We start from the raw sequence: 12,989 nt of genomic DNA on the forward strand, positions 1-12,989 counted from the left end.
TAACTGTTAAAAGACACAGAATTTTTATTTTTAGGAGCAGAACTGTTAATAAGCTCAAAGAAAAAACAATCCAATGCTAATGGCACAATGGTATATATTCTTAGCCTTCTCAGAAAGGCACAGCATACATGGTTCAAACAGGAAATCTCTGGTGGCTATCAGAACTTTGGCAGGGGTTACATTACATCTGTTAAACATATTGGGCTTTTAGCTATTTCATAAGTTTATAAGACCTGGACATCTACATTGGAATACATATATATATAAATATACACACTTTATTATTTTTTTAACCAGTATAACATACATGCTATCTACTGCCCATTTATCTTAAGTCAAAAACTTTGGTATCAGAGTGATCAAATTATGGCAAAACTAAATTAGAAGTACTGATAGTCATTAATTTGACTTAGAAAGTTAACACAAAGGAGAACCAACTGTTTAAAAAAAAAATCTTTGGTTGCATGTTAAAGGTATATACTTAAGCATGAAGAGAGAAAAGCATTCAATTATAAAATTTAATATAAAGCTTCAAGGCCATTAACTTTCTTTAAAAAAAAAAAGTCACCCAAACTAATCCTAAAAGTCTCAAAGCCTAATCTATAAACTGACAGGCTCCTCTGTAATGTGATTTTTAATGGCTATTATTATACACACTTAAAAAAAAAAAAAACAAAACCATAAATCACAGTGGCTTTTAAATTCTATAAAATATCAAATCAAAAAATTATGGAGAATCTTGTAGCCTAAAATTAAGAAAAGAAATATAAAAACAATTTAGGAATAAAGACTTTGAAAAAGTTTTGCTGAACTCAGATATCTTAACAAGCTTCATCACCCGTCCCTGTCCCTGTGGCCTGCGTGGGGGACTTGGTGCCGCCCAGTGGGCTGGGCGGGTGATGTCAGAAGCACTTGCAAACAAAGCAGGAGGCTTGCAAGCCCAGTCTTGGAGCCTGGGTGAGGAGTGGGGAGCAGCTTTTAAACTAGGTTGAATTCCCTCAGGTTCAGCTGTAGAATTGTGTCTTTCACAGCAGCAAACACAAAGCGGATATTCTCTGTGTCTGTAGCACACGTGAAGTGGGAATAGATGACTTTTTCTTTGTCGGGATTCTGATCTTGATAAAGCTTCAGGATAAAGTCTCTGGCAGCTTTGACGTCTTGCTTTGGTCCTAGTCACAAGGGCAGTTAGAGAAATAAAGAAGAAGGATACGGACTCACCAGCAGGTCGTCCCCCACAGCATTCCCAGTGTGCCCTGGTTCTTACTGGGGATCCTTCTCTGAGTCGTCTTATCCCCCGGGACTCGTTTACCTAGAGCATCTTTATTATACCTCAGTATGGCTGCAAAAGGGTATTTTAGTGTCCCCTGGTACGTAAAATTTGTTGAAAAATAGTGACTCAGTTTGTATTTTCTGATTTGGACCACTTTGCAAGATAGGTAATTCTTATTAAGTGAACTGGGGGAGGGAAGAGAAAGAATACAGGGGACTAGCATTACTAGGCGCCCGAGGCGGATTCTAAAGCTCTCAGGCTCCATGCTGCATGGCCAGTGAAGTCAATACAAGGAAAAAGGAAAGTGCTCAAACTCTGCTCTTCTTAACACCAGTGTTTGAGACCTCCTGCACGAGAAATCATTAGCACTAGGGCGTAATCTAGTGCGATGGGTTGGTCGTCTACATAAAGAGCCTGAGCATCTACTCTGTGTCTGGTAAAGGGGCTGCCACCCTAACCTCCATAGGAGGAGTGCCAGGTGCTCTGACTGACCCTGCAAATGCGAAGGTAAGTCAGGCACAGCCTCTGCCCTCAGTGCTAGGAACTGACTGGGGAGAGAGCAAGGCGAGCCCAGGCTGCCAGGGGAGCACGAGGCAGGGCTGCCTACTGTGGATGGGGGTGGGGTGAGGGGCAGAAGGACTTCCCCAAGGAGGAGGTGCCTGAGCTGTGTCTCAGAGAACAAAGTGCAGTTAGCAAAAGGAGTTGGCACATGTATTCCAGGCACTGGGAGAGGCATGTATGGAGAGAGGCGAAAATGCAGTGATTCAACTGGAGCTTCTACTCAGAGGTGGGGAATGGTCAGAAAGTCTGCTGAAGGCAGATCAAGGAGGCCCCTGGGAGCCCTGCTCAGAACTCTGAACTGAGGCTGGGGCGGTCAGGTCAACAAGACAGACACTTACTTACCAGTGTATTCAGGAAAATAGCTAATTAGATGAGAGTACATGATCTTCTCTTCCAAAAGATCCTTCTTGTTTAAGAACAAAATCACCGATGAGTTCAGAAACCAGGGGTAAGTGATGATGGTTTTAAATAAGGCTTTGCTCTCCTCCATGCGGTTCTGAGTGAGAAAGAAGAGACTTAGGATAAATTAGAAAGAAAAGCAAAGCTTTGGGAACAACATGCCAAATCACTGGTTCCATCCATCTGTCCTCCTGTGACCGGGCCGCAGTGTCCAGTTGCTGTCCTTGCTGAGGCTGGTGAGCACGTGGACCCCTCCTGGACCTCCTCTCCTGTAGCACCCAAACTCCTCTGGCCCCGATATGATACAAGAAAGCCTTTTGTGCAACTTGGAAAAAGAAGGTTCACACCCAGGCTATGTGTATATAGGCTGTGTATAACCGTTGGGATTACCAAGTGGGGGCAGTTCAGAGCTGCAGACGGGAGACACCCACTTTAATTGTGTGCAGGCTTCCAGACTGGGCCTCAGGAGTGATGGTGAGGAGGAGGAAGGCTCTTCTGACGGGGCCACTGCCCTCAGGAATGCTGGACGCTGGTGCAGAAGCGAACAAACGCTACGGAGCACCTGCCCTGTGCCACACTTTACACGTGTGCAACACAGGTGAGCTCTCCAATGGAAGCGGATCCCCACGTGATAGATGAGCATACTATTGTCCACAAAGGTTAAATACCTCCCCAAGACTATACAATACAGTACAATCCAGTGGAAGCTAGGTTAGAAGAACAGTAATAATTTCTGAACATTAGACATTGGCAAAGAAATATTAAATAATCCTAATTTATGGAGAACAGACAGGGCACTTACAAATCCTAGCTGGTGACAATAACTGTCTTCGATAGAAATACTTGAGAGAGAGCAGAATGCTAAGAGGAAAGAAACCCTTCCCTTCCTTGAGACGGGGAAACACGAAAGCCCCGCACTCCTGCTCCAGAGGCGCACGCCTGCAACCTCCCAGTGCCTAGGCCTGCTTTCCTGCGTGGTAGCATCTGGGGGAGCAATTCTGGAATTTATTACCAGAAAGATAAACCCTCACTTGTTTTTAAAGCTTCTTTAAAATGTATTATAATCTTATCAATAATGATTGGCAAGGAAGTACAATATATGAGAGAACAATTCCTGGACAGCACAGTGAGTGGGTGCAACACATTTTTACAACCAGGATGGAAAGTCTGGGGTGGCAACCACTTAATTTTCCCACAGATACCTTGGGTTTTTCAGAGAGGAGAATATGATTAATTTCTTAGCACATAAGGCCAAGGTACTTTGTCCCTGCCACACCTGACTAGTCTTTGGGTTCCCTGAGGAATGTCCTAAGTAATTCCTGAGACAAATTTGGAGCTAATTTTCATATGGATAATCCAATGCCTGTGCTTTTTTAAAAAAAAATTTCTCCACTGGAAGAGCTGGGCGGCAGCCAAGATTTCTATTCTTCTTTGCACAGTGACATTAGTAAATGGGTTAATCCTCTGCTAATGAGCTAATGTAACTGTCCTCCTCAGGGACAAATCTGCTCTCAAAAAAATACAAGATAGAATTTGTTCATAGTTATTGCCTAATCCTGGACAGAATTCTTCATTGATTTACCTTTCATGCCCTATAAGCAAAAGATATTTCTAAAAGGTCAGGAGGTCATTGTGCAAAGGATGGGGTGAAAGATGAAGAGAAGACAGTCGTTATTCCCCAAGAGGTATCCCCAGCCTCACGCAGAGGTGACCATGATGATTCTCTTCACTCTTCTGACCCAGCAGACCCGGCTGATGGAGCTCACCCGGCCAGTGCTGTGGGGACTCGGCTGAGGGCACCGAATGCCTGACTGAGGTGAGTCAGTCCCAGCTGCCCTGGGCAAGTCCCTTCTAGAGGACATGAAGGGCAGATGCTCTGCCAGGTGGTCCCAGAACAGCTGCAAGCATCTGGCATCACTCCCCATGCCAGCTCATTTAGGGATCTGGTTGGGGAGCCTGAGATGAAGCTTTTTAAGGAATACCTTTGCTCTACTTTGGCTGTATGTTAGCATCCCCAGGGAGCTTAGTGACGATATCTCCAACTCAAACCCAGGAAATACGAATCTACTGTTGGGTCCAAAAGGTGTGCTTTTAAAAAATAAAACAAAACAAACTCCTCAATATGCAGCCAAGGCTGAGAACCGTGCTTTTGAGTGGCTCCATGCTTCATAGCACATTGTGCTCAAGCCACACCCCACTGGGGTTGGACCCAACCGCCAGGTTGTTCTGTAAGGTCCCCCAGGGAATTCTGGTGTGCATCCAAGTTCGAGAACCAGGATCCTAGGTCAGTGATTCTCAGATAACCTGAGATCATGTTAAAGATTCTGATGTACTCCATCTGGGTTGATGGGACACCTATGCTGCCAGCCCACAGACGACACTCTGAGTATGAGATGATTTAGCCTCAGGGGTAGGGTCTACTGCCAGAGCCGGCTGGCCTCTTGCAACCTGCAGAAATTGGTTAGCTGTGGAAGACAGATACCTAACTCCCCACCGGGCGTACCTCATTGTCGCACTCGGCCAGGACCTGGTCATATTCACTCAGAGCAACCAGAAAAATAATGGAGGTGACACTCTCAAAGCAGTGAATCCATTTCCGCCTTTCAGATCGCTGGCCGCCAACATCCACCATCCTGTTCAACAGAAACATACGACTCTTTGGGGAAAAAGGACATGGAAATCAGCACTCTTTAGACAATGAAGAACCACTGGATGTGTCCTGGCAAAGGAGGTACAGAATGTAAGTGACGTTACTAAAGATGGAAGCAGGGGTCACTGAGGTGGAGCCTGCTGGGGGACGCTGGTTAGGAAGCTACTGCAGCCAACCCACTTGTGCGTTGCTCTAGCCACCACAGAATGCCAGGACCCTAGACACAGAAGGCCGGAGAGTCAGGCCAGCTTCCAAGTCTACTCAGCCTCCTTCAGGCCCTCACCCCTTTTTGTTTCCATGGGTCTTCGAATCATCCTCAGATTCTTTCTGCATTAGCTGGACACCACCCCTTCCCCGGAGAGACCTGCATGTGCCTCTGTACAATGTGGAAATCCAAAGCCTGTGTGTGTGTCTTTGGGAAAGGGTTCAAGGAATCATAGCCCAAGGATCAGCTGCAAGCTTGAACATGCCCGGGGTCAGGCGTGGAAATGAGTTCAGTGGGCCTCTCAAGAGTAGAAAAGCATTCACCTCATGAGTGCTGGGGGCCCTGTCTAAAGGAATGGCTGCTCCCCCACTGCAGCAGGCACAGCTGGACAGAAACGCAGGCTCGCTATTGGACCAGATCCTCCAACTTTTTAAGAGATATAGCATACCTCTTAATACTTTCAGCAGAATAGCCCGACTTTTAAACGTTGGCTGAAAAGTTTTTTAAAACACCAAGTGGGCTAAAGAGAATCAATCTGTGGACCAGATAAAGGTTTTGGAAGTTGCAAGCAGCATGGATTCTGAAAAGGTTTAGATAAATTCATGGGCACACAGGCACAGGGCATGTGCTCCCAGAGATGCAGAAAATCAAGGAGCTCGAGCAGAGGGCTCCCCCAGTGTGACAGGTGCTCCAGAAACACTGAGATATAGTCGGAGTACAGGCAGGACTACCTGTGCCATCCCGACTAGTGTGTGTAACAGTTACTAGGAAGAACAGGGGAACTGATGGATATAAAAGTGCTGTGGAATTTGCAATGATAAAGGGAAAAGACAACAGTATCTTCAGTCTGTGGGTCACAGAAAGAGACATCTCTGTGTGCGTGTGTTTTGTGCATAAGAATCATTCCAGACCTCAGTGAGGATGCTCGTCTTCTCTAAGGGGAATAGAAAGGTGTGTTTCTCTCCATTGTAGGACTTGAGATGTACCACAACTCTAAATGCCCTATGATGGAGAGGGCCAGTAATGCCCTAAGAGATACAACCCATCTTAGCAATAACACATTTAGGAATCCATCTGGGGACTTACAAGCCTGGACGGACAGATTCTAATGGGTCATGCTGGGAGACAGTCTTACCGAAAGATGATGTTTTCCAAGTCAAACGGATACTCAATGATGCCGGTTGTGGGCACTCGGACACGAAGCACGTCCTGCTGCGTTGGCACGAATGACGGCATGGCGATCCGGTCAATGTCAGTCAGGTAACTGATATTCAAGAACAAGATGCTGAGCAGGGAGAAATGCCTCTCCCTCTCCAGGGAAGTCACCCCAACTCATAGTGAACCCCCCTCTGATTCACAGGTTCCATCAGTGACTTTCGTGAGAGCCAGCACTCCAGCCCTCCTACGACCGTTGTGGAGAGAACACAGGTCAGAAGCTTTGGTGAGCCTTCCGGGAAACCTGCGGATCTCGTCCTCTCTTCTTCCTGGTCCTGAGCTCCATGAGTCTCCGGCTGGTGAGGGAGCCAGCGGGGCCAGGAGGAGGAGGAGGGTGGAATGGGCTCTCTGACATCTCATCTGTCCTCTTCCTCCCACAAGCCCTCATCCAAGAACATGATAGGATGTAGGTGCTGTTCTTGAACACTGTTTTCAGTGAATTCGAATTTTGAAGAAAATATAAAGGCATGAAACAGGCCAATGGGAAGTCCTCTCAAAATAAGAAAAAAGTTTGTTACACTGGAGGATTAAACATCACCCAGAACTTGTCTTGGATGACTGGGGGATCGATCACTGCAATGGTTCTTTAATTTCTTTTTTTTTTCCTGCAGGTTCTACTAATAGGTAGGGTATATGGAACACAAACAGAAGCATGTTCTATGATACTTCTGAGAAGCTCAATTAATTGGTACTCATTTTTTTTTTATCTTTTTACAGTTCTTTTTTCATTTTTTAAAATTGAACTATGGTTGGTCTACAATATTGTCTTAAAACATATATCACTGTTTTCTGTAGTAAAACAAGAGGACACCTTTTTAAAGGCCTTTTAAGAAGGCACTTCTGAGTGAATCATCATGTAACTCAGGCCTTGGTCAATGATGGTGTGGTGACTTGGAGACCCTGCACTCTTGAGGCTGGCCCTGCCTTCTCCACGCACAGGCAGAGCTCACCGAGGTCTGCTGGGGCCAAACAGGTGACGTGAAGGGGAGCCAAGAGGTAACAGGCAAACCCTGTTCAGCTGTAGCCCTCAGCCTAGGAAGCAGACCGCGGGGGCAGCCTCCTGTGCCCACACCACCATCCACCCCCAGGGCTTATTACCCGTGAACTCCGCCTGTGATGCTTTGATTTATTCTGGCCTCTTTCCACCAGACTATGTTCCTTCAGGGCAGAGAGCACTGGCTGTATCTGCAGCCCTGACCCCAGTGCCTACACATAGCAGGCACGTGCTCAATTTTTGTGAAATGACTTCCTGTCTAAATAAGCAGCCAGCAACCGCTGACCTGGCCCAAGGAAGTGCCCACGTGCCTGGGGGCCTCCCCAGGGGCAAAGGCAGGGCACCGTCTGGGTTTGTGACCATCGTTTTCTCTGCTGCAGCTCTGTCCACCACCCTGGTCTCTCCAACATTCTTCTCAGTGGACTTGCCCCAGTTTTCAGAGATCAAAATCTACAGCAGGTCCAGTGGGTCTTTTCCAGGTGGACCTACAGGAGGAGCCCCAGCCACTCCCCAGGGCCTTTACAGCAGCAAATGACTGGGCTTTCCTGGGTGAGGGCCAGGAAGGCCTTGGCTGACTTGAACCTGGGCCCAGCTCCCCAGCTGTCAAAGGCAGTCTGCCCTCCTCCTTGGGACACTACCTCCCTTCCGGCCAGCTGTCTTCTGTGCTAATCCAACACCTCGTGGGGGCTTCTTTTATTTCCTCTTCCCACTTTGCTGCTCTGTTGCACCTAAATGTTCCTGTACTCAGAACCTAAATTAATGTCATTAAACACTCAGCCTGGGACAAATGCCAAAGAGAGGACAGTGACACTGAGGAGGTAAGATTCTGGTTTCAATCCCACCCCTGCCTTGTCCAGGTGATGGGTGAGTTACCCACCCACACTGGCTCAGAGGTCAATCCCAGCACCTGAAGGGAAGAGGACGCGTCTGGGAAAGGGGTGCCAGAGTCCCCAGAGGATAGAAATGACACACAGCAAGGAGGAAGGAGCTGAGCTGCGGAAGCAGGAATCCTCACCTCTTAAAGAAGGACCATGATCCAACTATTTGCCTGGTGACCTGGCCAGCAGAGGCATTGCTTTGGGAAATTCTTAAAATCAGATTCTGTGATCTCTATGGGATAGTCTGCACGCAGAACCTTCTGTTTCTTTTTACCTTAATGGATTCATGATTAAAAGATAGAGCCTTACGGATCCAGCATACAGCAGTAGGGCCTCCACAAGGCATCATAAACGGGGGCTTCAGGACTGCGCTTTCCGTGGCTGGGCCCGCAGAGCCTCTCTGAGCCGCTAGAGGGCAGCACCACATCAGCTGCTGACTGGTGTGTGGCACTTTTGGTCTAAACTCTGATTTTAGGGAAATTCAACCTGCTGTCTATGCAGCAGGAAATGAGAAGGCAGAGGGATGTGGAGAGGGGGAAACAGAAGCAGGTGTAGTTCTTGTTTAAATCAGGTAATCCCAGCACCCTGAATGAGATCAGCCCCACAAAGGAAGCCCACATTTCACTTAGCCTCTCATTGAGAAGGACTGAGGCTTAGAACTTGATGGGGAAAGGTAGGTTCGGGCCAGGAGAGCTAGCTGAGGCTCCATGGCAGGAAGGGAAATTTTAGGAGGTGGGAAGAGATGCACTAAAAAGTAAGAGGGGAATAGACACAAGCAGCGTTGCGCTGAGCGCCCGCATTTCAGCGAACAGCTCCTTTCTCCCTGGTGAGAAGCTTCCTTGAAACATGGCCCTGCTTCCCTGAAATGGCCTTGGGAGGCCGGCCGGGGCCGCTGTACTCACTACTTGGCAGAGTCCGACAGCTGGTACTCCCTCCGCCTGTCGTAGCACTCCTGGATCCCTGGGTCCTGCCACAGCTGCTTGATGGCCTCCACCTGGTCCCTGGAGAGCGCGGACACCTTGTCTGCTTCCACCTCTCTGATCAGCTGTGCGTTATCCTGCTCGAAGGAAAGAGAACCTTTCACTAGGCAAAGGAAAGACGACAGCCCATCCGTGACTTGGGGACAAGACTGGCCCTCGTCCCTGAGTTAGGGAAGATGTCCCCAGATGCTGGGCTCCGGTGGGTGCCCTCCAGACAGGCTGCTCACAGCCAAGCCACTCAGCCGCAGCCTCGAGGAGTGGGGATGGCGTGGCTGCTCACCTCCGGCAGGAGAGCCACACGGAGCCCACGACCTGTGGCCTTCGGTCGCAGTAGTGCCCCAGGGCCAGTGTCACCAGCACTCAACACCCAGTTGTGAACAGAAAATGACTGCTCATCATAGTGATAACAAACTACTTCATTAACATGCTGCTCATATGAATACCTGCAGCCAACGGGACTGTTTTAGAGTAACCGTTATTACCGTGGCACACCAAGGATGGGGTGGCGCCAGCAGGTCCACCCTGGTGCAGGCAACAAGGGAGTGCGCTGTCTGCAGAGAACTGAAAAATAACCCCAACAGCTAATTGCTGGTCTGCTTGCTTCTCTCTCTTGTTCTTTTAAAAATGTCTTAATAGACCATTTTTTTATAGCAGTTTTAGGTTCACAGCAAAACAGAGGAAAGTACAGAGAGTTCTCATACAGTCCACTTTTTATCATCATGCATCACTAATAAAACTCATTCCCACCGGGGGGAACACACCCACTGTGACCTCCCACCCCCACCCCGTGCCACTTACTGCCCTAATACTGTGTTTATTGTTACCATCGTTATTGAATAATCACTGCTCTGTTACGACTGCTCTGTTACTGCAGCAGTTGTTAAGATCATTATTGCTGTAATTATTACTATTATTGCAGTTATTATTTATTTCCCACTTACTAGATGCCAAGGGTTCTACGTATATTATCTCATTTAATCAACAAGCTGGCATGAGGCCAGAAATCTTTCCAAACTTCAGCAAATGAAAATGAGAAGGTTGGCCCGCATCCACAGCACATCCCTGTGTTGGCCCCAGGGGCTCAACATCCCGTCCTTGGCTGCAAGCTGCGGCAGACAAGAGGATCCCGCTGAGAGAGACGGGAACCCGGCCGCCTCTTCCCTCTCCCAGCATGCTGTATCTCAGGGCAATTACATCATGCAGAGAGGGCTGTTCACTGGTGGCTATGAGTCAGCACAGCATCCATCTGGCAGCTGTGATCTCCTTGAGTGTGTGTCCTGCACCCCCTGAAAAGTCTCTCTTGCCTTCACTGTTCATCAGGAAGCCCAGCAGAAAGTTTGAGAAAAGGCAGATCTTACAGATTCACTTGGCTCAGGGCAAAACCCAGGGGTGTGATTAAATCAACACGGCTTTACCCCACGTCCATCAAGAGTGAATATAAACTCTTCCCCCAGACTGTGGGATCCTCAGGCAGGTCGAGGATCCTGTCTGTTGAGTCATAAACAAGGTTGGGCAGGATGGGTTAGTGGGCAGTGTCTGGGCAGGGAATCAGGACCCAGAATTCTAAGCAGTTCAGTTGGGACTTTTAAGGAGCCCAACAGGTTACCTGCCTCAGCATTGTCATTTGTAAGAGGAGCCAGTGATTTTCGGGGGCACCCGATCTATAAAGTACCAGCTAAATGTAAGCAGAGCTAGCCTTATTATTGCAACAGATGCCTATTAAATATTTCTTGTTTGCAAAAACAGGACACATTGACAGCCTGTAAACCAGGACTTCTAATCCTGCCCCTGGCACAGTTTGTATCATGTGCCCTGTTCTGAGCCAGAGAGAACAACAAATGGAGAACCAGGACAGTGTCTGGACGGAGCAGAAGGGCTGTCTCCCACGTCCTCCCCAGCTCTCCCGCCCTGCAGATGTGATCAGATGGTCTCCACTGGAGAATGCCTCCCCCAAAATGAAACTCACATTCTGAAAGCCACCACTGATGGCAGTCCACATAACCCTTACTCTAAAGGATATAACTGATAAAATAAAAATAAAATGAAGATCAGGTAGATGGTTGTTGGTGGTCTGTATAAATATCAATATCAATGTGATGTTTATAGAAAAAGTAAGCTTCACTGATTAGTTTATATGCTTACCAAAGCCAATCAATCAATAGCAATGACTAGGGACAGTCTGGCCATAGGGTTCACTCCGCTATGATTCATGGCGCCACCTAGTGACAGCTTCTCTGATTGCACCCACTGACAGTAGACTCCCGTGGGGCTTGCTTTATACACAATCATAATTTCAGCGAATTACACGGTCTGAATTTTATCTTGGTGCCTATCTCAGAGTAATAATTTCTAGATAAAGACCCAGACAGTCTCACTCTTTAACAGGAAGGCTTAGTGAATAGGAGTGAGAGAGTTTGAGAGTTAGAGTTTAGTGAAAGGCACATCTTTGCTGCTATTTTTTTAAGTATATTACTTTACTTTTTTTAGATTTTATTTTTTTATTTTTCGTAATGGAGGTACTGGGGATTAAACCCAGGACCTCGTGCATTCTAAGCTTGCGCTCTACCACTGAGCTATACACCACCCCCTCCCGCCTTAGCGGCTATCTTTAAGTCTAGTAGAGGGCAGCGCTCTATAAATTCAAATTTTATTGGTATGCCCTTTGAATTGTATAAAAAGTGACAAGAGAGGTTAAATTGTTTCCATCAGCCATAAGCAAACAAGTGGGAACGGGACTGAGTCCAGTTGCCCACATCCTGAGCTGTCCAACTTCCTCGATGCTCGAATTGTCAGCTCCAGGCGGCTGACAGACAAGTCTCTACCAGTGTGTGAAAAAGCGCCCAAGAGGACAGTGAGTTTCCCTCACATCCAAGGAGCTATGTGAGGTTGTCCTACTCTTTGTGCTCAATTTAACATCATGTTTCAGGTGCTCATATTTCCCACTGGTGTGCCTTTCATTTCAGATGTACGTCCATCTGGGGGATACACACTCCACCCGACCCGCCCACCCTGTAAACTCTCAAAATCACACTCCCCTGATGCTTCCTGTCTAGTTCTGCAATAGTCCTCCCTCCATGCTGAATTTATATTTCTGAAAAAAAAAAAAATAGCCACACAACTCCCAGAGAATCATCCAAAAAACATTCTTTGCCCTGGGGCGTTTTATTCCCTTTTTTTTTTTTTTTGGTGTTTCACTTTTTCCGTTCTTTCCAATAGCTTGAAAACCTCTTAAACACACCACCACAAATATCTGGGTCACAGCTTACTTTAATGATGGGCTTTCGAAATGGTGGTTTGAATCCTGGATGCCTATTTGGTGGTTGTTTTCCTTTTGCAGTGAGAACCCACAGGCGTTTCTTCCTGGGAGCAGCAGCGGGAGAGCAGGGCACCCCAGATTTGCCCAGGAGTCCTGTATCCCTGGCTCTGTGGAGCCCCCTGCTAGCACGCCCACCCTGTCATCTTCAGAGGGTGTGTCCTGGACTCGCTCCATGGGACTGCGGAGGCGAGGTGACTGCCTCTAGGGGGCACCAGGCTGGCCCATACTGTCCTCTGTCAACCACCACTCACTTCCTATAGGCGACACCAGATCCAAGCGGGCCGCTCTGAAGGGGGAAGAGGGGTCTTCCAGGAGCTCCATGTGGCCTGAAGGGTATTTGGGAGCCATGGGTGCTTTGTCTTGGTAGGACTTGTGACAGAGCAGAGTGGGGGGCTAGGGATGGGCTGACCACGCCTGCACCAGCCTGCAGTGTGATGGGTCTAGGTGACAGTAACAGCTTAGGGATTGGTCAGAGGTGCTGGTGGCAAGAGACCTCACCACAACGGGGACAGTTTGCCTCA

General features: G+C 47.8%; 1 protein-coding gene and 1 long non-coding RNA gene across 2 annotated transcripts in view; one reads left to right on the forward strand and one right to left on the reverse strand.

Annotated features, from left to right (window-relative positions):
• GNA14 (G protein subunit alpha 14) overlaps positions 1-12,989 on the reverse strand; it is a 148,121-nt gene continuing 135,132 nt past the window's right edge. Inside the window, exons 3-7 of the mRNA XM_010952788.3 lie at positions 9,075-9,229; positions 6,221-6,349; positions 4,734-4,863; positions 2,174-2,327; positions 1-1,169 (exon numbers count right to left, since the gene is read on the reverse strand). Of these exons, the coding sequence (XP_010951090.1) occupies positions 979-1,169; positions 2,174-2,327; positions 4,734-4,863; positions 6,221-6,349; positions 9,075-9,229 (759 nt within the window). The 3' untranslated portion in view covers positions 1-978. The remainder of the gene's footprint in view (positions 1,170-2,173; positions 2,328-4,733; positions 4,864-6,220; positions 6,350-9,074; positions 9,230-12,989) is intronic.
• On the forward strand, positions 3,640-11,203 carry LOC105067297 (uncharacterized). Its single transcript, XR_012506404.1, has 3 exons — positions 3,640-4,046; positions 4,838-6,345; positions 6,446-11,203. It is a non-coding gene; the product is annotated as an uncharacterized LOC105067297 (long non-coding RNA).

This window comes from Camelus bactrianus, chromosome 4 (assembly GCF_048773025.1).
Source record: "Camelus bactrianus isolate YW-2024 breed Bactrian camel chromosome 4, ASM4877302v1, whole genome shotgun sequence".
Lineage (NCBI taxonomy): Eukaryota > Metazoa > Chordata > Mammalia > Artiodactyla > Camelidae > Camelus > Camelus bactrianus.